At 28.4% G+C, this 27,436-nt stretch overlaps 1 protein-coding gene across 3 annotated transcripts in view; it reads left to right on the top strand.

The window, feature by feature from the left end:
* Window positions 1–5,061: 5,061 nt before the first annotated feature.
* The window catches only part of LOC123292306, a 38,554-nt gene continuing 16,179 nt past the window's right edge, over window positions 5,062–27,436 (top strand). For all 3 annotated transcript variants that reach the window (XM_044872905.1, XM_044872903.1, XM_044872904.1), the window contains exons 1-4: window positions 5,062–5,180; window positions 5,783–6,206; window positions 6,870–7,333; window positions 7,868–7,918. In XM_044872905.1, coding sequence (XP_044728840.1) covers window positions 5,801–6,206; window positions 6,870–7,333; window positions 7,868–7,918 — 921 coding nt within the window. In that variant the 5' untranslated portion in view covers window positions 5,062–5,180; window positions 5,783–5,800. The remainder of the gene's footprint in view (window positions 5,181–5,782; window positions 6,207–6,869; window positions 7,334–7,867; window positions 7,919–27,436) is intronic.

The raw sequence follows: 27,436 nt of genomic DNA, 5'->3' as shown, positions 1-27,436 counted from the left end.
GAGGTGGCTTTATCCCAAAAAATACAGATTTGATATTGATAATTTACACTCTTTACGCACAGTACTACATAATAATAATAATAAAACGTAAAAGGGGTACCGCTAATGTGATGCTCTGCAGGTTTCTGTGGGTACAAATAACATGTATGGAGGATTCAGGCGAACATAGATGAATGACCTAGCTGTGGCTATACACAGTTTGGCCTGTTGCATGCCCTTCGCAATATCTCAGAAATTAAGATGGGCTTGTGGTAACCATTCCATGATTTGGTAAATTACGGAACATCTTGCATAGTACTAAATAAATACCCGATAATTGGCGATTCACGCTTTTTAGTGCAGACTGCAATTTATGTATCTCAGAATTAATAATCCGCGAAATTAGTTCTCTTTAGTCATTTTAAATGGCCAGAAAAACGAAAATGTTGAGAATACATAAAAAATAAACTAAATTTAGACTTGTTTTCATTGATTAGTTGATTACAAAGTAGCTGTAACATATACAAGGTCTCATATCTTTGGATATTTTAGTATTGGTATAAAATCATCTTAATCTCCTCATCAGTATATAAGATTTACCACCGATTTTTTGTTTTTATAGAAATATTAAAAAAATAAAATAAATTTAATAAACAATATTAACTAATATATGTTTTTTGATTACACAATAAAAATTAATTTTTTTATTTTGTGTAAGGAAACGTTCCAAGATTAACATATCATTTTAATTAATAATTATTAATTATCAATACAAATAAGGATTTTTCAATTTTACTTTATTTTATATTAATTATTGTAATATGTATTGTTTAATTATATTATCAAAAAAATATTTTATAGTTTTTAGTTAACATATTTTTGAGTTGAGGAGGAAAGGATTTTAATTATAAAATTATTAAAGCATATTCAATTTTATTTACTTATTACTTTCAGTGATACATGTAAATATTTAACTTGAAATCAGTGGTGTAATGTGACGACGTGTGGATAACACGCTACGCCGGTGATTGACACACCTAAATATTGTACATTAATTTTGTTTTTATTTTTAATGTATGTATTTTCTTCATTTGTTAATGTATGGTTTTTCCTAGAAATTATTTAAATTTTTAATTATAATTTCGGACAAAATGATAATTTTTATTATATTTGCGAAATTATAATCACAAAGTAAAAATAATTTTAAACATTTATTTCATTTTCAATATTTTCCAATTATCTAAATTTCACTAAAAATGAAAATGGAGGGGGTTATTTAAGACAAACCTCATTAATAGAAAAAATAAACTTTTCTTCTTTGTTAAAAATTTGGTTGGAACGAGCATATGGGATTGTTTTATAAGTGTTATGAAAAAGTTCTAATTAAATGAGTGAAGTTTGACCATAAAATTTGTTTTTTAGTTTCATTATTTTCAAAATGATTTATATTGAAAAATTGGGAAAGAAATTATGTTTATGACGATAAGATAATAAGCATAGGCGCAGCCGAGTCGATATGTAAGCAGATGAAACGCCCTGGCTACGCTTATGATAATAAGCTCTCTATTTCTCACGATCATAATTAATGTCTGTCTATGATAATGAATATTATGTAAAATTTTACTTCTTTTTTTTTCTTCAAATGTATAACTTTTTTCTAAAGGTGTAGGCTTAATTTACTATATTAAAGATAGTCGATAAAATACAACCGTATAAGTCCAACAAATTAATTTTGTGTTAAATACACGTTAGTTTTTCAGAAAACAATGTTTAAAATCCATCCAATTGAAAGATCAACTATATATTACGGAGTCAAATATACAGGATTTGCGATAAATACAGAAATAAGTTTAATAGATTCAAGAATTCATCTAACTAAATAATTTTTCGAAGTTTTAAAACTACAGCTGAACTGAAATCGTTTTTCTATTGTATTACATGAAAAGCAGTAAATAAATGCCATTTTTAATATCATGAGCCTTATCATCTATTAAATTTTTTGCCTGTATTTTTTGGAACACCACATTCTGGTTCAATAAAAACTGAAAAATGATTGAAATATTTATAAAGAATTTTTCAAAAGTGATTTCTTTGTTGTTATGAATTAATTTAATTACGGTTAAAAACAATTTTTGCAATATAAATTAAATTTCAGAAAAATTTTTGAAAGTTTATTGAAGTGATTTCAATTGACAGTAGGAAAAATAAATTTTTTGATAAAATGTGAATGATACAAAATAATCAAACATGGAGGAAGCATTCTTCTTGATCATTGGTTTAAGAAAAACAAAACTTTGTTATTCACGCACTTGTTAAATATCACAAACTCACAAGGAGTAAAAATCCAGACAAAGTGAACTTCATAAAAATTGATTTAGCGGAGATAATACAGTTAAGAAATAATCAAAATATATAGCGACAAACTGCCAATGAATTATTAATTAACAAATTGATTCTCAATATTATTTTTAAATGGATGCTACAGAGTGATTTCGGGAACATTTTTATCCATTAACTGAGCTATAATCGATGATGAATTATTAACTTAAAGAGTTTAAAGTACCCATTACGTGTACTGTTGAGACATATTTACTCGAACTATTAAATTACTTGCTAAATGCACATATTTTCACAATATTTTAACGACGATATACACAGATTAATTTTATACAGTTTAAATGAAACCGTTCCATAGAAATTCTAAATAGTTATAGAAACAAAGATAATTATTTTAAATAATAATTACAGGAAGCAAATCAAAATAGTTTTAAAATTGGTTTGTTTCTATGGAAAACAAATTTCTCCCAATCACTCACAACATTTCGTTATCGACTACAGTTCAAGAAAATGGATTACAAACCGGAAATCACTTTATATTTTGCATTTTATGTTCCCACCTAAATATTAATTATAGTTCAATAGTTGTTTGATTTTAATTTTATTTTATAACAAAATAATTTACGTTACAATTGAATCTCTTTAAGATGTTTATTTAACAGTTCAAAACGAAGAAAATATTCAATTGTAAATGAAAAATAGAAAACGTTTTGTTTTTTAGTTTATGAGAAACGCAAGTAATATAAAACTATTAATAAATCATTTCCATATATTGTTTTCATAATTTATCAAATTATTATTTCATTTAATAAAATACAAATTATTTAATAAAATTAATCATTAATCAATACAATGTGACTACGTCTTAATTTTTAATTTTTCATTCTTTTCAGGAATTATTTAATTTTTAAAATAGCGTTATATTGAAAAATAAGCGGATTCTCAGTATAATGAAAACTCTAACCCGGTTAAAGAAATATCACGATTCTGCTTTCGTTTGGCGAAAATTAAACCTTTTATGTTGTAAAAAATTCGAACGTGTTCTATGATTAACTCAATAATCAGGACAGGCCACACCTTTGGCCACAAATTAAGTCATACATTATCGTGTAGTCTTATTGTATTATGTTCACAATTTAACAATAGTTATTAATAATATTTTCGTTCATTAATAAAGTTCAAAAGTGCATTTTATTTTTGGATAATTTCAGATAAAATAATAATATTATTAATATATAATTGGGATGTAATTTTTCATCATTAGGTCTGATACATGTGGATCCAAATGTGTTAAAATTCAGGACTAGCTATTCTGTCAAATCTAGGGTCAATAGTCGCTCTATACAAAATGAATGAACTTCAAAATAACTCATTATTACAGTTTTAGACAGGTGCGCTTTTTCGTTTATGTTAAATTATCAAATAAAAACAAAATATTACTAAAACGATGACGAATGAAAAATAAAAGGTGGGATTATTTTAAATATTTTTGAGGAATATTTCTTAAATTTCTTTTCATAGAAGTACAAAATGAATTATTTAATTACAGTACGTATAAGTTTTAAACAAAAATAGATTGCATGAAAGCATTTTTATTTCTAAGTTTTATAAATATTATATAAACTCAATTATAAAAATTATATATTATTTGTCTAAAATTTTTTTACTATTATGTAAGTTATATTTTATTATATATAAAAAAAATTATATTAATATAAGTAATTAATAAAAAAGTATAAATTAAAAGCCAAAATGTTTATTGTTTAGAAGACAAGCGTACATGAATAAAATAAATTTATATTATATATGTATAAATTTTATGGGTTTTGTATTCCTTACAAAATACTTATTGGAAAATATTTTTTATTTCTCCTACAAAATAAGTACAGGTAAGTAGAATTGATTCGCCGAAGTATGAGCTTAATGCACCTTTTCCCCTTAGAACTTTAGATAATTATTTTTTGGAACTTTTGAAAGAAATCTACACCTCCGCCTTAACCCGCTTAAATATCATCGAATAGGTCTGGCAATAAACTAGAATCAGTTAATATACAAACAATTCAAAGTTATCTAAATATTCTATCTTTTGTAGTTTTGGTAAAAAGCTCTAAAAACTACAAAAATTTTGAAATATGATATTTTTCATTGATTATCTCGACCAATATAACTTCCAAAGGGAAGCAAATTTGAATAATGCCTCGTGAAAGTGGGAAGGTACAGATACGATCCTATTTTTTTCCCGTTACAAGCGGATCATTATTGGAGAAAAGTTGAAAGATTGAACTTCGCAACATGAGGCTGGACCCTGGAGTATACTACGATGGAGTATTGTACTGTTTAAATTGGTAAGTACTTGTATGAATTTCACGATAAAAGTAAAACTATAGTTAGAGAGTTAGTAGAGTGTATTCAGTATTAACCCAAGAAAATAAAGGTTTTTCTGCTTAGAAAACCCAAGTGAAGTTTTTTCATTTGGATTATCTTTATTTGGATGCATGAAATGGCCTATGAAAAGCCCATTGCAAAATCATGTGCGCAAAATAAATTATTCAAGATCAAAGGTTACAAAAATAGGTTTTTTCAAATATTTCGTAAACTATTATGGCAGTTTTGGATATTATTTTATTTTTAAAACATCCCGCTAATTTATTACCAACAGTATAAAATATCGTAAATACGATTTGTTTATATCATTAAAAATTATGTATTACGAAACCTACGACACAGAATACTAATTAATTAACCATCATTAATAATTAAATAAGTAGCATTAACCTTGTTACAATTTTTGACGTAAACAAATATTCAAATGTTTTACAGTCTTTAACTTGGCAACACTGTTATTTGGCAACTAAACGTGAATGGTAATGTTGTGTTTGTCATTTATTTTTAAAATAATTTGAAATGTATTAGAACGTCTTTTATTTTTTTTAATGGAGATGTTATACTAATTGTAAAAACATTTTTGTAATCAAATCATTTGATGTACTTTACTTGAAAGGAACGAATTATTTCAAACTTATTTTTTCAAAGTCTTGTGATTATTATGAAATATAATTACATAGAAGATAACTAATTTCCATATTAATTTTAATAAAAACAAGTATGTGGTAATAAATTTTAAATATACAATAATAATTGTTTATAATTATGGAAATATTTATTCTTTGTCGAATCGACCAAAAACAATTTCTAGGCAAAAAGTAATTTAATATCATTTGTAAATTGAAGTAATTTCTCGTTTGTTATCTGAGATCCAATGACTAATAAATTTTTGTATGTTCATTGGATTTAAATGAATATTCAAGTTAAGTTATAATTTATTTCAAGGCTCTCATAATTGATCTAGAAATTTTTTCTGGTTAGATTGATGTCTTTGAATTGAAGAAAATTGCTCAATTATAATTGTTTATAATCTGATTACGAAATAAATATGTATGGCTAATATTATTTATTGTAATTGCAGTTATAAAAATTATAGAAAATGTCACGTAAACAAGAAATAAACGGAAATAATACATTTTTGGGAAAACGTAAAAAAAGTCGTACCAAAAAAACGTCATCCAAAACACATTTACAAAATTGGATTGATTCAAGTAGTGGTGATGTCTATGAACAACAACAACAACAACAGCCGCAACCACAACATTGTAATGGAATGTCGCCAAATTATAGCCCATATTGGCAACCAATAATACCAAATCAAAGACTTTATCCAGCTGTATCCGATCCATCTGTTTGTAATTATCCAATGGGAATGCCGTTTCGTTATCGTGTTGAACCAACTATGTCGTTACCTGTGTATCCAATGTATCAACCTTGGCAAGCTGGTTCAAATACAAATATTAGTCATCAACCTAGAATGAAGCCGAAATTGGCTACGTCTACAGGTATAGATTCCTTTCTCTCTTGGGTGCCCAAAATTGTTTAACTTCTTTTTTTCTATTTTTTCTCACTTTTTACGTCCTGAGTACGCTGTAAAAATTTCAGCTTGATATCTTTTTTCGTTTTTGAGTTATCGTGTTGGCTGACAGACGGACAGACAACCGAAAATGGACTAATTAGGTGATTTTATAAACGCCTATACCAAAATTTTCTTCATAGCATTAATTATTTTTAGGCGTTACAAACTTGGGACTAAACTTAGCATACCTTGCATATTACATATATGCATGGTATAATAACACATATATAAAGTAAATGGCGAGATAATTATAATTTTAGAGATGGACACGTGATTCATTGTAGGGCTATCATTTTTAAAAGAAAGTGCCATAGTGTTGAAATAAAACACATATGACGGATTTTTGTAACGATTCACAAATTATAGTAGAAACCTACACAGAAAAAAAGTTACTGGGTTGATGTAAACGTGTCTTTATTTATTGAGTTAACGGTTTTAATATTAATTCAAGAAAATAAGTTTTAGATTTTTTAAAACTTAGTTAAAGCATAGAAAGTAAATATTTTCTTGAACCTAGAATAACATATTTTCTTACAAATAGGTTTTTTTTTTATTGTGTATGTATATAAATTTTTTGTTTATATTTCAGATAGCGTTTATAGTTCGAGTAAAAATAATGATTCATTACATAATCAAGATTTTACAAGTTTACCACCGGTTATTGATCGTTTAATTGTTGAAGATTCTGACAACAAACGTCGATTCAGTGATCCAGGTTTAGGACCTGGTATTATTGTTGACAGTGACGGAAGTTCAGGTCGTAGTTCAGTATTAACTGTTGATAATAAAGAGAATGGACTTTTATACACTTTAATTGAACAAGTAAATGCCTTAAAAGAAAGTAATCGAAGACTATTTAGAGAGTTACATGAAACAAAATCGGAATTGAATGCATTGAAACAACAAGCATCGGCCTGGACACGACGAGATCGAGATTATGAACCAGGAAGCTTAGCAGAGGTGATTCGTGAAGTACGCGATGCAGCCAAAGTCCGTGAGGATGCTTTAATTACAAAAGTTCGTCATATGATTGAAGAGAAAAACTTTAATCGGGTATGTATAACTGAAGTAAAAGGATTTTAAATGCATTAAAAGATTGTTGCCCGTCTCTTTCTTGCAAAACAGAGTTTTTTATGTAATCTTTATAACGATACTCAACAATGACGTCACTTTTTAAGTGTCTTCCTCTTTGTTTAATTAGGACTTTTAAACGTTTCAAAAACCAACTTCACTTTTTTGCCCTTACACTAAAAATTAAGCACTTGAAGTAATCAAAAAAAAAATACCCATCATTCCCATTGGCATGTGCTGGCGCTTAGTTTAAAATGTGTGTTGTTACGAGACACTTAGAGCATACTCTACATCTGGAGGGGCTCTAGTTAGATTTCAAGACCATGTTTACACGTTATCTTTTAAGTCAAAGTTACAAAAGCTATTTAGTAACTTTGGTCGCCTAACAGATAGAGTGTAAATGTTTTGCATGCCTTAGTTCCTAGCTTGTAAATCTAGGTAGAGAAACTCTAGTGTATTGTATTATAGTTGTTCCTAAATATGAAACAATATAAATAATTATGTACCTTTTTTCAGTCATACTTTTCACCAAGCCTTAACTCATCCAGAGAAATTGATGACTTGCGGGTGAGTTAAAAAATTGTTATATTAATAATTCTTAATCAAAAATTATTTCATTTCATGGTTATTTTAAAGCATCTATATTTTCTGACATTAATTTAAGTGAATATTTTATGGAGTTAATGTATCAGGATTAATGACTGTTTAGTGTTGGGATTTAGTTAAATGAAACTTTTGTCAGTTCTTTCTATTAAACTGAAAAAATCTCATTGTATTGAACTTTTAATGTCTATAACTTGATCAAATGATATTATGAATTAATGTCATTATTTCGCAAAAAAGGTTATATTTTTTGTCCTCTACAAATTCGTGAAAAGTGGATTTTATCCGCAAAATAGATAACACAAAAACAAGTAATTTTTGACGCATATTGTTTTAATCGCTATTTTAAATCGTCATATTAAGTACCTGGTAAAATTATACCAAAGATTTTATTGAAATCATCAAGGTTACATTTATTTTTCAAAGAACGGTTGTAGTTATTTTCTAAGAAATTGTTACTGGTTCTAATTTTCATTAATTTAGTAACCTATTGCATCTACCTACAAAATGGTAGCAATTCTAGGAATGTTTTGAATATCCATTTTTATATTTTCTATAGTTGTAAAAGTCATAAAAAAGAGAAGAAAAACTACATAAATGAACTAGTTTGAAAACGTACTCTACAATCCTCCAACATTGAATTTTAGGAAAATAATATATTGTATGGATAGGAAATTGGTAAAATATTAAATACCTATTTTAGCAACAACAAAAAATTATATACATTAAAAATTTTGTCTAATTCAAATTAAACAAACAATCAATTATACATTACCAAAAATTGAATATAATGAATAAAGAATAATTATGCACACAATAATTTTTATTATAATAAAATTATGGAACAATTATATTATATAATATGTTCAAAGATCACATTATTATATGATAATATATGAGAGAGAAAGAGAAAAAGAAATTATACATATACATACGAAATATCGTCAAATATTTGTGTTCTTATAAAATAAATACATACTATAAAACCAATTTCAACCTCACATAGAGAAAGTCAAATAGAAATTATAAATTAAATCCTAATAATGAAGTTAAAATATCAGAGAAAACACTAACTATAATATATGGTATCTATATATACATGTATATATGTATATATGTATTTATATTACACCCTATTTTATTACTCTTTTACACATGTATACATCCATACTAGGATTTCCACATTCCTAGGGTACAGCCGTACAGGGCGCCGAATATTCAATGCCAAGTACCAATGACATATTGTCCCGAAGATTAACGGTCAGAACTCGTAACATTGACAAATTTTTCTGTTCGACAAGGATCAATTCTAGGTCCAATTCTTTTTCTATTGTACGTTAACGTGAATTTTATATATAAATTTTGAATTTAAGATTGTTTCAACATTTGGTTTTGTATTTGCCTCTATGCAGCGATATCGAAAATTTTCAGTTTTCAATAAAAATATCCTGTGTATCAGATTTTCTCTTTGGATAATAAATTAAAATAATTGAGCGTAAATAAGTTTTCATCTTTTTTTCTTGATGTAAGTCTGGAAAATGTGATATGGTTAAGGTTGATGCTTCTTTGTGAAGGTCATTGAAAAGGTGAAATTTTTTCAAGGAGAAATTTTGACAAGTATGTATGTTTAGTTTTTTTTTCTTTGGAGTAAAAATTTTGCTATTTTCCATATTAGCGCATGTATATATGTCATAGCCAGCTAAGGTAACTATCCGTTCAGTTAACAGACAAGCCTTTTTACTAAACGGCGCCGTTCAACAAGCAACCTGAATGATATTCAGCCGTAGCGTTTAATAAAACATTTTATGAGTTATCTAGCTGATAGTGGACAGAAAGTGGAACTGAATTTAAATCATTAGGTTATGGAAGTAATAAAATATTATCGGTCCAAGTCATTTGCTTAGATGTTTGATTTAATATCGTTCAGACCGCTAAGTGAAGGGTGCAAGTTTGGTAAAATGGCTAGGCTATTAAGAACCTAATAGGCTGCGACATATATATTAGACAAAAAAAAATTCGTTACTAACGTGACGATAATCTTGTTTGCCCGATTTATCTTTTTGCGATTACTATTTACGAATTTATCTAAAGATTTGAGTATATTATTCTTTGCAGAAATCATTTGTGGCAACCCTAATATCAACCGACATTACTTCTACATCCAGTCGCGTTGTTCATATAAATTGTAATAACTTTAAACTTTATAAATCTATGTATACTTTTCATATTCATGCATAAATATGTGTGTAATAATATTCTATACGCTGGCAGTTTTTTAGTCTTCATGGTTAAAATTTATTTTAAAGTTAGCTAATGTTTTTTTTTTCTCTAAAATATTTATTATGGAGGCTAGAAATATTATCTTGATTGATATTAATATATTATGATCCTTCGCCATTTTTATGACAATGTCAAATAAACAAAATGTTCTGAAATATAATTTTTAAATAAAAGAAAGTTGTTTTTTAATTATATCTTCGCTACACAAAAATTGATGCACTTTTACGAAATATAATTTTTTTTTTTTTTTTAATCAAATATTAACTACATACATAACCTACATGTATTATGTTTTATTGATATTTGAAAATAATATCAATTATACTCTATTAAAATGCACAAACTTTCGTGTTGCTATAATAAATAAATTTTTAATTAATAAACTTAAAAATAGTGTTAAAAAATATTAAAATAATATTTGGTCAATTCGACATTATCATAAAAATGGCGTACGATCTTACACATATATTTGGAGCCCTATTGCATTCAGCGATATAAAGTAACAGCTTCAGTATATTCAACAATAGAGGGAAGCTTGGTAAATGAATTTAAAAAAAAGTAAAAAACGCGAATAATGATGATTTCGATCCAAGAATCATATCGATTTTAGTCAACAGATCTATGTGCTACGTTATTTAAGAGAACTATTCGATGAAATAAATGTTTGCGATTTATTGACAGACTGAAAACTAATTTTAAAATAAAAAATTTCTTTTTTTCTTTCGCTTTTCGGTTATAAACTGCATAAGCTTAAAACAAACAATTGACTGAATTAATTGATGTGAATGCATTATTTATTAACGTATTAACTAATGTTCTAACAGCATGATTTAATGTTGCCGTCAGATGTCGTTTTCATCGCGCTCTTTACGAATAACATTACATGATTTACACATTATACAACTTAGAATGGTATAATACGTGCATTTTTTGTGACACAGAGGAATACATTGTATCTGGGGTACTACACATTACCCTGTATGGTATATGGTATAATATGTACGTGTATGGTATATGGTATATGGTATCTTCGTTCTATTGTAGTTTAACAAATATAAACATTTCAAGAGAATGTTGAACATATTACCGAGTATATTTGTAGTTATACATAACATATTATGGAGTGAAGTTTTATATAATATATATTATTATACTAAGTACACTTTATGTCCGTTCTATGGGTATTAAAGGTATATATTTATTATTCAGAATTATTATGAATACAGGGTAGGATTTTATTTGAGATTTTTTAAACAACTCTTTGAGTCAACCATAATGGGCTAGTTGGTTAAAGCATTGATTTACCGAGTTCGACCCTACCGCTACAACAAACAATAATTTGTTTAATTGTTGTAATGGCTGATCTTGTGCGTGGTATAAGCTAACAGTCCTGTTTTTTACTAAACGACGCCGATCAACTGGCGGCCTGAATAATATTCAGGCGTAGCGTTTAAAGTATTTCTAACAACCTGAGAGAGAACAAGAAAAAAGGTGGCTCTGTAAATATTAGGTCAAGAACATATATATATAAGGACGTGAAACTCGAGTGGAGAGTAAGGTCTAGACCTCGGTCGGTGCGTACTAATGTTTTCAATTTTTTTCAACAATTTCAATTGTTTACAATGTCTGTTGTTTTCTGAATTAACCCGCTCAACTACATTAAAAATTCTCTACAAATAAATTCAAAGATTTACGCGCTTGATGAATGCGCATAATGAATAACTCGTAAAAACAATTTTAATACTTTTGATGAGGATATAAGCGCAATCTACTCTCTCTCCATTACAATCAAGAAGGCTATCTCCCTTTATTATTTTCTGAAATAAACTGGATAATAAAATTCCGACTTCATATCCGAGGCAGTATTTATAAGTATTTCAAAATTTTGTTCAAATTCGTTGAAAAATAAGATGTAGAAATCCAACCCTGATATTTTCTATTAATTTCGACAGAGTGAATACGATTATGCACTAGTAATTTCTGTTTAAGTTATGAAACTAGAAATTCTCCAATTAATATAAAAGGTGAAAAATTTAAAATTTATAAAATGTAACATGCATGAAAATTCATTTTGTATTTATGTTCATGTTAAAATTATTGTATATAACTTTTTATGAAGTAATAATATAAGTAAATTAAAATTTTCACTTCGCGAATTATAATATATAGCGCGTTTACTTAAAGATCACCGTCTTGATACGAAAATGCAAAGAGGCTTTTTTCTATATAAAATATAATCTACACTTATATTATAAAGAGGAAACATTTGATTTGTTTGTTTGTTTGTTTGTTCTTAATGGATAAGCTCAAAAACTAATGGACAGATTTAAAAAATTCTTTCACTAATATAAAGCTACATTATTAGCAAATAACAAGAACTGTATTTTATATAAAAAAAATAGGATTCCGAACCAATAAAATTTTAACCTATGAAATTGAGAACAAATTGAGCGATACCCCCTGCCCGTAGATCGAAAACTACTCGTTAAAAATTTTTGTGACCATGAGAGCATTTGAAATGTTCTTTGCTGTAATCCAAAGAACATTTTAGGGTGGGTTATAGAAAGTTTCACAGAAAGCCCTTTTCCTATCAATTCTTGTGGAGTCCAATTTGCTTGATATTTCAAGTATGAGCTCTGAATTCCGGCTTAAATACTTAAGTAATTTTAAGACAGTTTAACTCACTTTGATGTCTAACGCTTATCAAGTGCACAATTTTTGCGACTTTCAGGAAAATGGCCTTTGACTAAAATTCCATTAATAGACGGATTAAAATATATCATTCTGGGAGATTTCAGCACCGTAAATCTGTTTTGTATATCATAATAAAAAATAGTGAATTTTTAGTTACTAGTTCTACAGCATGTATTTCACCCAAAATTAAAACACGTTAGTTTAATCATGAGCCGTGTCAGAGAGTATTCTGTATATAGAGATAAAAATATCATATTGTCAAATAATTATGTATTCTATATCTTATAAATATTGAATTAAAATAGTATTTATTTCTGTAGTATAAATAAATATAAGGATGGTATTATAATCTGGCATCTCGTTCTATTAAACATAAAGAGGTACTTTATATGCAATATACTTACTTACATATGTACACATAAAAATATATTACAGAATGAATCAAATTTTAAGGTGTATATAATTAAAAAAAGTCGTAACGCATGAGCTGCGTCAGCTAAGCGAATTCCCACAGAGATTGAAAAAATAACACATTACCATCATTTTAAGAAAATTAAAATCGAATATTGCATTTTAAATTTTTCAAGAATTTTTATTCAGGGCCGTAACGAGAGTACGATGCGCCGGTGGTAAGTATTTAGGTTGCGTCTAATATATATCGGGCTCGGCTCTAACGATTTTGATGAAAATTTGTATGTTGATAGTATTTAATATAAGAGTAAAGACAAAATTGTTGAAGGAAGCTTTAATCGAGTCTTTTAGCTGTCTTTTAAGAGTCAGTAGTCTAATTGATAAACTTTTTTAATTCATTCTAATGATAGAGTATCAAATTAAAGTATTGATTTCTCTCTACGATTCCAAGCAAAACAATTTCTAAGGAACTCATTACTCTCCTTAATGCCAATTTTGATAAACCAAGTATGTAATCCTACTAAATATGGGTAATAATTTTTTTAAAGAATTAACACTGCTTATGACTGGCATATTAGCTGCTTGATGTCATTCGCATTCTCATATGTACTAAGTCTTAAGGGTTAATACATCCGGTATAAAATGCATTTCTTCGTACCTTGACAATCATAGAGATGGTGCTGCACTTGAACATACCCGTGTATTTGTATTACATCGTCGATTGAGACAGTCAGCGTTTAGAGCAATACTAAAAGTAGTAGCCTATGCTAGAACCTTAGAACATATTATTCAAATAAATATATACTATCAATATAGTGTGGTGCAGGCACAAGATATACATTTGATATTGTTATCTCTGGACAAATTTACACAACTCATTTTTAAATATTCAGCTCAAGCTGTTGGAGTTTGTGGATATGCTTTGCTTTACTGCTGTAACTTGCTTGCTTGTTATGCTCCATCCAATGTTTGCTCTTTTTGTTCACAAGATTGACTTTTTTAAGTGTTGTTAGTCTATTTGAGGTCACAAATGCAAGCAACGAAATGTCATTTTTTCCTTCATCCATCCCACTCACTATCAATGTTCTCTTTATTTCACAAACATTTATATATATATTTTATTATTACTACATTTTATTTGAATTACTTGTTTATGCTTTTCTTTCATTAATTTTTCTTTTATTTTTGTTTTTCATACCTTATTTTTTACCTCTATGCACAAATTACAATGATGTTCAAAATATAGACGCTCTGACCTCTACTGTTGATTTTTCTGGAATTCAATATTTTGAACCTCGTTGTCCATTTTTATGATGTCGCTGATGTAGCTTTTAAATCGAAGGCAAGAGTAGCCTATTAGGTATATATTTATGTTCTATGATCCCGAGGGGGACGTAGGGCCTCAACAAATGCTCGTCAACGAATTAGATTCTGTGCCATGGACTTGACTTCTCCCCAGGATTTGCCTTCCTCAGTAATTTCTTGCTCCAGGGTTCTTTGCCAGGTATGACGAGGTCGGCCGACTCTTCTTTTTCCTTGGGAGTTCCATTCAAGTGCTTCTTTGGCAATGCTGTTGTTTCGCCTGAGTGTGTCCAGCAGATTTTCATTGGAAATCGTGTTGGGCCAATAAATGTTGAGGATGTGTCTGAGACAACTGTTGATAAAGACTTGCAGTTGTCTGGTGATGCTTTGCGAGACTGTCCAGGTTTGACATCCATACAAAAGAACACTTTTAACATTAGTCTCGAATAATTGCCTATTGGGTGCCGATAATTAATTAGCCTTTTTCCTCTGAAGATTAAAAAAAGATCCGCTAGATAGCAGCGCTAGGAGGGGATACATATATTTTGATATCCTTATGACAACATTGTTAAACATACTTTGTAAAAATGAATATTAATCATTTTCGTACTTTAAAAAAATTTGACACTCAAATTAGGGCTCAAAGATTTACAATTTTGCATATTTTGTTAATATTCTCCACTTTTCCTCCGCTCTCATATGACGAAGTCTTTTACATTTTTTGCTAAACTGTGGAGACATGAAAGAGGGAAATATCAAATCGTTACATAAAGTGGATGAAAATTGACTTTTTGAATTTTTTTAGAATTTTAGGCTTGTTAATAATTTAAAAATTAACCACTAATGGATTAATTTTGGGTACCAGCCTGTTTAAGGCTTTTTGGGCAATAAGTTATCGCTTGACGTGTACGTTTCATATACAAGATCTCCCTAGTTTTTATTTTTTTGTATTACTTCTTATAATATCCAAAATTCCCTTACTTTGTACTGCAATTTAGATTTTTAAGACGATTTAAAATCTATACGGTTTAATTTGAATTTATCTCCGATGAAGAAAAAGATCCTATTAACTCGTTTAATTTTGTGTAAAACATCTGATAACAAACAAAAAAAATTACAGGATGCATGGCGTCTTATAAAAATGTGAGAAAATATTTTTTAGCAATTTTATTAAATATATATTTTTTAATCCAATATTATTTTTATCACATAAAACATATATTCATAACCGGAAAGCGAAATATTCCATCTCAAATCCTATTATATATTTTTATATTTGGCTTGTAATCCACACCTTTTTTTTAAATAAATAGCTGATGATGTATTACGGGCTTAAAAACCAACCTTTACTAATCAGAGAATAGGATTACAAATGTATTCAGAGGCATTTAAAAAAGTATGTATTCACACGATACTGCTATTGTAATTATTTTGTATGAACGAATTTACTAGTTTTTAGAACACCGAGCGAATTATTAAGTAGCAAGATAATTTTGTTAAAAATAATTTGCGAATATATCGTTGTATATTTTTAACCGGCTTCAAAAATAGAGGTAATTTTTTTTAAATTTTTCTTTTGCTTTAAGCTTTTCATTTTCTTGATATTAATTTTTAACAGCTGAATTGCAACGAGAGTATTTTTTTTTTCGCAACGAGAGAAAAATTTCAGCATGGACTTGTGGTCTATACGGTTTTTGCTAATATCTTTCAGTTATTAAGATTTCAAGTTTTGAAATTTGCGTTTAAAATGTTTAAAATTTTCTTTTGCGTCAATTTTTAAAATTAATTGAAATTTTTTAACTGGTAAATAATATGATTAATGATAGTGTTTCATAAAAATAGTTTTGGTTCATTTTCTTGAAGTTGGTTTCAAACAAATTATTTAATGTTTAAACATTCATGATCTATTTAACATCTTTATTAAAAAAGAAATGTGATTATGATTACTTATGTAAATAATCAAATTTGGAAAAGGGTAATAAAAATTTTGACGTTTTAGTAACGCTCTAAGTTAATTTATTTGTTTGTATTCAATCATAAATATGTGTGTTAACATTAATCCAAATATATGCACAATTTTGAGCGTTAATATACAGGATTTCTATGAAAGTCGCGTCTTTGAAACACCTTGAATTTCACAGTTATTTAAATGTCACCCCTTTCTGGTTTTTGATTAGAAATAGAAGATTATTTTAAATTAGTTTTTTATAAGTTTTTCGTAAATCAAATAGATTGGTGAAAAATTGATTGTAAAAATAAATTTAATTATATTTGAAATAATAATTTTTTGTTCAATTTTTGATACTAGTAAGAGTTTGACCGATTTTAAGCTTAACATTTCATCGATCTCAATAAATAATCCGTTAGATTAATATTAAATTCAAGGTAGCTTTAAAGTATGTCACCCTTTGAGGTCAATATTTTTGACAACCGTTAAACAATTTTTTTGTCTTTTATTTACAGCCTAGACGAGAGTAAAAAACAGATTCAAAAATTTTTCAATATTTTAGACGTATTTTCACTTTTGCACCATTTTATAAAAAAATGCGTTGTCTAAAATCTTATCGAGCTCATTAGAAAACTTGTACTTTCTAGTTTGGGAATCTATTGCTCAAAAATTTATATCGCCCACTCCCTGTCGCTTTGTACTAACGGTTGAAAAATTTGCAAAGGCTAATTTTTAAAAAATGATTCTCTTTATTTTTAAGTTAATGAGCCCAGATATGGTCTCGCTCCTTATTTTGTCGAAAGCGATTTTGTGTTGAAGCTAGATATATGGATTTTATAAATTATAAATTAGAAGTATTTTTGGTTTTGGAATTCGACGTTGAATTTTGAATTATTTGTGATTTGGTGAACTCTACAAAATTTACTAGTAAAAATATACTCGACCGATTTTTGAAGACATGAAAAGTCTTTTCAAATGTGAATGAAAATAGTTTTTTAAAAAAAAAAAAAAAGAAAGATTTAAATGAATAAGAAGGAAGTTAATTTATCGGGTAAATATCTATCTGCTAAACTGCTTGTCAAGTTTCCAACTTAAAGCATTTTCGTATTTTGAAACTAACCTTTTTGTGTTTTTTATGTTCAATTTAACTTGTATAGTAGACAAATAATATTTGTTAGAAACGATAGCGGGACAATTATTTCTTAAGGTATTAAAACCTATTATCGAAATTATTATAAAAATCAACTGTCTGATTACATTTCAAAGTATGTTTTTGGTATGTTTACATAAATCCAAACAAAAAATGGCAAATAATCGTTTTATTTTCAAATTTATTATTGTAAAAGAAAAAAAATTATAAATATTTGTATGCCAAAAAGAATATAGTTTTGGCATTGTTATCAAAATTTTTTTTTTATTTATTACTTTTATAATACCAACATAATAGGTTACATATAAGATACCTTTTGTGTTTCTATTCAAAAGTCAAAAAGAAAGGCAAGACTTTAAGGTTGTACCCCATCATACCTACTTTTATAACACCGGAAGAAGGAAAGTGTAGTATTCTATCATGATACAATATATGGTCAAAAAGCCGTACATAATTCATTGTTATTGTATGTTGGATATGTTATACGTTTAATATAATAACAATAATAGCCTTTTAGCTATGACATAGTAAAAGAATCATATACTTTGTGATAAAGGGATGTGGATTTTTTGTTAGTGCTTTTTTTTTACTTCATATTGAAGTTTTATTGTTATTGTAGATATAAAATGTCTATTTTTTATATCATTTGGTGTAGGAGATCAAGTAAAGGACCCTTAAAAGTCTGAAACTGCCAAACGATGTTCATTTTTTAAAAAGATAGCGAAATTATGAAAAGTATAATAGATGGTTTGCAAATTCTCGGGCAAACATATACAGGTTGGTCCAAGTTATAAGAGCAGGGCTTTAAAAACTTATAGCTGGCAAAGTGTTCTTTTCTAGATACAAGATATTTGGGGAAAAAACATATGTGATAAAGTTAAAAATTTTTTTTGATAACACAGGCGAACTTGTTCCGATCTTACAGCTATGATGTAAATTTTTCGCTAGCTATCACTTATGTGTTTAATTCCGAGACCAGGACTCCACATTCTTGAAATCTATTAAAGCTAGGTTAATTTTGATTGCAAATTTGAAAAGTATGACCCAAATTTAGTAGGATTACATACTTGGTTTATCAAAATTGGATAATATTTGGATGTGATAGATCAAAAATAAATTTTTTGGATTCTGATGACGTCATAAAGTTAAAAAATTTGATTTTTTTGATAACACAGGCAAATTTGATCCGATCTTATTGGAATTTTTTTTGAAACCCACTAATTTTGGACCATTCTTTTCAGCAATGATGTAAATTTTTCGCAAGCTATCACTTATGTGCTTAATTCCGGGACCTGGACTCCACATTCTTGAAACTTAGTAGAGCTAGGTTAATTTTGATCAAAAATTTAAAAAGTATGACCCAAATTAAGTAGGATTACATACATGGTTTATCAAAATTGGATAAAATTTGGTTATGATAGATCAAAAATAAATTTTTTGGATTCTGATGATGTCATAAAGTTAAAAAATTATATTTTTTTGATAACACAACCAAATTTGATCCGATCTTATTGGAATTTTTTTTGAAACCAACTAATTTTGGGCCATTCTGTTCAGATGTGATGTCATTTTTTCGCTAGCTATCACTAATGTGCTTAATTCAGGGACCAGGACTCCACATACTTGAAACCTGTTAGAGCAAGGTTAATTTTGATCACAAATTTGAAAAGTATGATCCAAATTAAGTAGGATTACATACTTGGTTTATCAAAATTGGATAAAATTTGGATGTGATAGAGCAAAATCAATTTTTTTGGATTCTGATGACGTCATAAAGTTAAAAAATTTGATTTTTTTGATAGCATAGGCAAATTTGATCCGATCTTACTGAATTTTTTTTTTGAAACCCACTAATTTTGGGCCATTCTTTTCAGCTATGATGTAAATTTTTCGCTAGCTATCACTTTTGTGCTTAATTCCGGTACCAGGACTCCTCATTCTTGAAATCTATTAAAGCTAGGTTATTTTATGCACATCTATAATTTAAATATACATATTTTATAACATACATTCTCAACTCTATCTCAACTCTAAAATAGAATACCAAAGAGATCGAAGTTTGTTTTAAATGTTTTCTGCACATCGGGACAACTATTTATATTGAAAATTATTTCCTACATGCTTGACGGATGTCATTCATTTTTTGTTACAAAAATGTAAAATTTTAAACAGTTGTAATAAAACATATTATGTTAATTGTCAATTATAAAACTTCATTCATTGAAAATTTTGTTGGTTCTAAGTGCTTGCATTCATCATCTCTATATTTAATTTACATACTTGTATTAAAATTTGATTCTCATAAAAAATATATTACCTATACACTAGTAACCAATATTATTTTTGTTAGGAAATTTTTTTGAAACGCGAAGCAACGAAAATGGTGGAGATTTTCAATGCAACATGTATATTTTGTTATGTATGACCACGCATAATTTTCCTATTTCGAAATTTCTTTTTTTTGTTGGATAGGATATACTTCTAAGTTGGCACCAAATAAATTTGAAAATAAAAATTTGACCGCCAAATGTAGGAGAATGATTAATTGTTGAATGATTAATGAATGTAATGATTAATTGTTCACCCACTGAAGTTTCCGAACCGATTTCTCCGCCAATTGAGGAACGAATAAATAGATATGGAGATGAAATCATAGTAAATATTATATGAAAAAAAATCGAGACATCAGTCCGGAATTTGAAGCATGGATCACTCCGTTATGCGGATAGAGTGCTTTAATTTAAGGTCAAATGATGTTATGAACGACGTCAAATTTTTATACCATGTGTCTATGAAATATATCAAGATATATTAAGTTTAGTCCCAAGTTAAGTTAAGTGTAACGCTTAAAAATATTGATGCGAGGAACAAAATTTTGGTATAAGTGTTCATAAAATCACCTTATTAGTTCATTTTCGGTTGTTTGTCCGTCCATCCGTCCGTCCGTCCATCTGTCAACACGATAACTCAAAAAAGAAAAGAGATATCAAGCTGAGGTCGAGTTCGTAAATGAGCAACATAGGTTAATTGGATCTTGCATCTTGTAAACCGTTAGAGATAGTGTTATGGAACGTTGATAAGTGAGATTAAAAGAGTTGAAGACTATAATGCGGTTGCTTTTACTTTTATGCCCAGTGAATCGGGCGGGTATGAAGCTAGTTATATACATAAGTTTTGATTGATCTAAGATAATGGTGGTATGGTAATCCCTGAAAACATCATGCATGGTGCAAATAGATGATGATTGGGACTAGAATCAAAACAAACTTAGAAATTTAGGCATAAAAAAGATTACTTGAAGGGAGTGTATTTACATAAAAAATTTGAAGACTTTTTTGTTCCATATTATCCTTTTTATTTTATACAAACATCACAAAAATACTAAGTGATAATAATATTTTTCTGTGAAAGTAAGTGGTTGGAATGGATTTAAATCAACCATCATTTTTTGTTCATCTTGTGTGGTCTTTTTTCTCAAGTGCTTTTGTGAAGAGAGGTGAGCTAGCACATAACGATAAGAAGAGAATCACTCGCGAAATCACATAACCAAAAAAACTTTTAAAAAAACTCTTGATGCGTGTTTAAATAATAGAGAGGGAACATTAACGCGAGTGAATAAGAGAGGCCATCGGTCATAAAATAACATAAATATGTTTATTAGGTATTCATTCTTATTCGTTTTTGGTATCTGAAAGTAAACTAAAAAAACCACACACAAACATTACAGGTATTTTGTTGAAGGAATTACTTAAATGTGTAAAATTATAAGTTTGTACGTGTCTTATGAATTATTTTGATTTTTTTGTATCAAGAATATAGGCTGTGAGTCCATAATGAAGTGAAGTTTCTATGATTCTGTTTATATGTAATTCGGAGAATTGTTGAAGATAAAATTAATAATTGATGAAGATAAATTGAATTTGGTGCGACCCTCGAGGTCCACACAAAAAACTTTCCAGCATAATAAATTATGTGTTTTATCCATTTTTCAGATTCTGTTTATTCAGTTTTTCCCAGTTTTTTTTTTTTTTTTTTTTTTTTTTTATTACCATTAAAAAACGGCTCAGCTAATTATGCAGAAAACGGCTCAACTAACTCTGCTGAAATTTATTTATGAAAACGTTCTTAAATACGCGATTACGCGTCGAGTAAGCCCAGTCACGTGTACATGTCATTACTGGTTCGCGAGATTATTAAGGTAAAGGGGTATTAAGGCCTTGAAACCGCGTAAATATGTAAAACTGGAGATTTTCCAAATCGGCCCTATTACATTAACTTCCTCTTCGTTTTAAAGTTTTAGTAATGAAAAAAAAGATTTTCTCTCCTTCGGGCGGAAAGTGTCAATTTTCGTCCCGCTGTGCTAAACAAAGTTGCCCCATTCAGCCTCCGTCGAGCAGAAAATAATATACACACCAGGAGAGCAAGTGAAGAATACTCCCTTGATTACTTTTGCTCCCTAGATTTTTAATATACTATTTAACCGTTGTTCGAGTGTCGAATTTATGGAAATCGACTTTTTCGGTTTTCATGCTCCAATTTTCGTATTTCGACTATATTTTTTTTGGCTCTCGTTTATCTTAAAAGAAAGTTTATGACAAGAATGGCATTCTATTTTGACAATTACAAACATATTGACCCTTGTTTTTAGGTATTATGGTGTCAATGATTTTGTTTTAGCATAAACGGTTGGCAAAACACATCCATGATATGTTTATCAATCCTCTAAATGGTAGACTCTTCGTTATGGGGTGACAATATGGTCCAATAGTGAATTGATAATACAAATATTTACAGAACAAGTGAATATTTACTAAGACCCAGTCAGCTCTGCTAAATTTTCGATATTTTCCGTATTGTTGTGGTGATTTAAGGATAATTTAACAGGGTGTCTAGAGGTCCTTGAAAATCTTGAAATGTGTAGTAAACTTGCAATGAAACTTAAATAAGTGGATATCATATTTGAGACTGACAGAATATTTGAGGCATTCGAATAGTGTCACAATAGTTTTTGCAACTGTTGTATATTATGCAATTATATATGCCTGAATTTCTTTAAAATGCAGTATAATAATTTAAAAAAAATAATGATTTTGTTGAGCCCCTGTTCAAATACTACCTAATAACGTTGTGAATTGAATAGAAAATGTCATTTAATATACAAACAAAATAAACAACAATTATTGTGTATGTAATAATCATATTGGAAATAATGTGAATTTGTAAATACAAAGTGTTCAAAAATTTCTTAAAATTTTGATTTTGAGACGAAACGTATTTATTGGTCTCTGGATTTCAGCAAAAATTCTAAATTTCGGTTTCGAAGGAAACAAAACTTTAGTGCCCTTAAAAGGAAGGCGAAACGGATGTTGAATAATTAGTAATAAATTATAGACACGTTGGTCCGACACAATCAACATCTTAATTATGGTAGTCAATCATAAATGTCTCTGTCTATTAGACTTCAAAAAATTCCAATATTGACGTTTTGTGTTTCTTGTTCTCTCTTAATATCTTAGGACCAATGCGCAACTGTTGCTACTGGTTTTTGAAGTACATCTCGATGTTACTACACAACGATTTAAGGAGTTGCAGTGCGGTATACGACTTCAAAATCTTCAGATTTACTGTTACTCAAATTATTTTTTTTGTGATTAATGATTCACCATAAGGAATTATTTGGCTTACAAATTAATTTAAATATTTAGGACCTCCAAACGAACTAAAACAAGTCTTAGAGGCTGTTAGTCTTTGCTGTACACATCTTCATTCAAGATTGCACCTTTTTACTCATAAAACGACAGTTTTGCTGTCGATTTTTTGTCGTTGTTTTTGAATTGATTGTTATTGGTTGAATTTTAGGATTCATTGTACGTACACTAATAGAACTAAACCATATCGTCCGTGGCCGTATTGTATTTATGTTGATAGAAGCGAACCAACGAACACATATATAGATATTATTATTGGTGGTAATTATTTGTACTAAATAAATACTATTCTAGTAATATGCTTATATATATTTTAAAGGTACACATATTATTCAGGACTGGCCTCACATGAACTATAAAATAATTTACCTGTATGAGAATGTGTTTTACATTCAATTTGAATGGTAGATTCATTCTGTTATCAAAATATTTGGATGGCCGATATTTTTTGAGTTAAAAAGACACAAATTTTATCACTAATATAAGAACCGTTAAAACTGTACACAAATAACAATTTGAATGTCCCGGCAATGTACTTTATTTCGTTAACTACGATATACACCAATAGATGTCAGGAAGAGTCATATTTTGCAGTATATGTTTCAGTTTTTCATGGAAAGACAGATAAAACGATATTTTTTCATTTTTTTGAGATGATATTTTTCTTATAAGCCGGCGAATTCGATCATAAAACCTATAATTGGAATAAAGCAGGCATACGGGTTGTCCGTGGCATAATATATTAAATAAGGACTTGATTTTCTAAGAAAATTTTTTTCGTTTTAGAAGTATTTCAGTTATGATCTGCTATTCGAAAGTATGCAAGTTAATAACCCAAATCAGATTAAGCAAATTTACCAACTTATTAACCACGTGGAAATCACGCTGAAATATTTATCAGCTTTCTTAGAGGCAGAAGCCTGAAAATGGGATTTAGAATGTTCTTCTGGTTGACACAAGGTTTTTTTTTACGCGAAAATCCCGCCTGATCGTAGCTTAGATAGATAGATATTTAATCCACTAACACAAATAACACTTTATGTAACTTTTCATAAGCAAATCTTTTTTTTTTCTTAAATTTTCTATTTAAAAACGAGGAATTCTCTCATTTCGCTGGGAAATTTCAAGCTTAAAAACAAAACGCATTTTAGCCTTCACTTCTCTTGCCTTCGCTTACCACCTCCTCTCCCCCCCCCCTTGTTCACAATTTCATTAATTTTTTGATGCGGAACTCTTAATTCTGTTTCTAAAATAAAAGTAGCCGAAGTTATTCCTTGTTTCCCGGAATAATGCTTCATAAGACACAAATATACTAAATTTTAAATCCTGTTTTTCGATAATCTTACAGGAACCCAAAATTTTTTTCGGGATAAAATAATTTGCTAATCCAGGTAAACAGCAACTTGTATGCCAATTTTTATCTAAATTAATTCAGACGTTTTTGCGTGATTGAGTAACAAACATCCAAACATCTAAACATACAAACTGTCGCATTCATAATATAAGTAGGATTCGCACAATGCGAATTGACCGTTTAGATCTCTTGAATTTTGCTCTGATTCGAACTATCCATTCATATTTCTGTATGCATAAAATATGTGTTACTAATGTTATCCATATGTATGTAAATTTTGTTATTTATTTGGAAAACATTCAAATTATGGTTACATAATATAATATTTGTATTTATATTGTTTTTATGTGTTTAATTTTGGGTCAATTTACTTGTTTTTGTTCGGGTTACAATATAATTTGGTCATATTTTAATTTCAATTGTATTATGAATTGTGAAGCAATGCAAATAGAAATAATGCTTTATTTAGGAATGCATATTTTATATAATGGTTGCATATACAGTTTGAATCATGCTCACATATCATTGATTTCATATCATATAAAGATATCAGCTTGACAGTGATTGGATATATTTGCAAAAAAAAAAAAAAAAATTCTGCCCATATTGTGATAAATGGCGAAAATATATAAAATTTAGCTGGAAATTGAAGCCAGAAATTAACTCTTGCCATTCTTTTCTTGGTGAAACTCGGTGGATGGGGTAATTTTGATCCAAAAAGTATAAAAACCAGGTTCATTTAATGATTGGATGCAGTGTTTCTGAGATATCGCAATATTTGGATCGATTTTAGTCCGTATCTCAAAAACTATTCGACCAGTCGTCAAATGCACCCGATTTTTGTAATTTTTGGGTCAAAATTACCTTATATACTGAGTTTTATCGAAATTGGAGATACAATAAATTTCTCTATTTTTTGAAATTTTTTTAAGGGGTACCCCTTTGAAAAAATCGAGAAAAATGCAAAAAAAATTTTGTTTTGGAATTTGATGAAACTCAGTCTATGGGGTAATTTTGATCCAAAAAGTATAAAAATCAGGTTAATTTAATGATTGGATGTAGAGTTTCTGAGATATCGCAATATTTGGATCGATTTTAGTCCGTATCTCAAAAACTATTCGACCAGTCGTCAAATGCACTCGATTTTTATATTTTTTGGGTCAAAATTACCTTATATACTGAGTTTTATCAAAATTGGAGATACCAAAAATTTCTCGATTTTTTGCAATTTTTTTAAGGGGTACCCCTTTGAAAAAATCGAGAAAACGCAAAAAAAATTTTGTTTTGGAATTTGATGAAACTCAGTCTATGGGGTAATTTTGATCCAAAAAGTATAAAAATCAGGTTAATTTATTGATTGGATGTAGAGTTTCTGAGATATCGCAATATTTGGATCGTTTTTAGTCCATATCAAAAACTATTCGACCAGTCGTCAAATGCACTCGATTTTTATATTTTTTGGGTCAAAATTAGCTTATATACTGAGTTTTATCAAAATTGGAGATAACAAAAATTTCTCGATTTTTTGCAATTTTTTTTAAGGGGTACCCCTTTGAAAAAATCGAGAAAAACGCAAAAAAAATTTTGTTTTGGAATTTGATGAAACTGAGTCTAGGGGGTAATTTTGATCCAAAAAGTATAAAAATCAGGTTAATTTAATGATTGAATGCAGAGTTTCTGAGATATCCCAATTATTGGATCGATTTTAGTCCGTATCTCAAAAACTATTCGACCAGTCGTCAAATGCACCCGATTTTTGTAATTTTTGGGTCAAAATTACCTTATATACTGAGTTTTATCAAAATTGGAGATACAAAAAATTTTTCGATTTTTTGCAATTTTTTTAAGGGGTACCCCTTTGAAAAAATCGAGAAAAACGTAAAAAAATTTTTTGTTTTGAAATTTGAGGAAACTCGGTGGATAGGGAAATTTTAATCCAAAAAGTATAAACATCAGATTCAAATTGAATAAAGCTACGCGCAAAAAGCAATAATATTTATTTTCTTGTAGGGACTTACAGGGTATTTTTGCTATCAATTATTGCCTAAACTATTCGATTTATAAAAAAAATGTTTCAAGCAAAAAATATTTGCCTTTTTATAAAGAAAATTTTGCTATTTTAAAGTATTTGTCTACTGTCTGCCAGTTATGAATTATATGTCAAGTTAGAAAAGAAACACTGTATTTTGTGAACTTACACTTTTATTCGATCCAGCTTCTCAATTGTATTTTTTAGTCTTTCTGATCCAAATTGAATTCGATATCAAAAAGTTGATTATGACGATATCAGTTTCTTGTCTGTCAAACTTTTCCATTTACGTCAACTAATTCTCTATATTTCACTTCTCCAATTTCGGATTTATGGTATTATTCTGGTTTGGCCTGTATAAATTGTATTCCAAGTGTCCATAAACTTTGTCTTAATTGAAATTAAAAATTGTAAAAGTTTTACCTATTAATTTTAAAATCTTTTATTCCGAATATTCTAAAAAGTATCAAAGACAAATCAAATGTTAAGATATATTAGTAATGTACGTGCTTGAGTAAATATTACCAAAAAAATAAAACTGATATATATTTTAGACCACATCAACTAAAATTTATGATTCTGTTGATAAAAATATACTTTAAACAA

The sequence above is a fragment of the Chrysoperla carnea genome, chromosome 2, assembly GCF_905475395.1.
Source record: "Chrysoperla carnea chromosome 2, inChrCarn1.1, whole genome shotgun sequence".
NCBI lineage: Eukaryota > Metazoa > Arthropoda > Insecta > Neuroptera > Chrysopidae > Chrysoperla > Chrysoperla carnea.
Note: the sequence above shows the minus strand (reverse complement) of the source record. Positions and strands in the feature narration are given on the sequence as shown.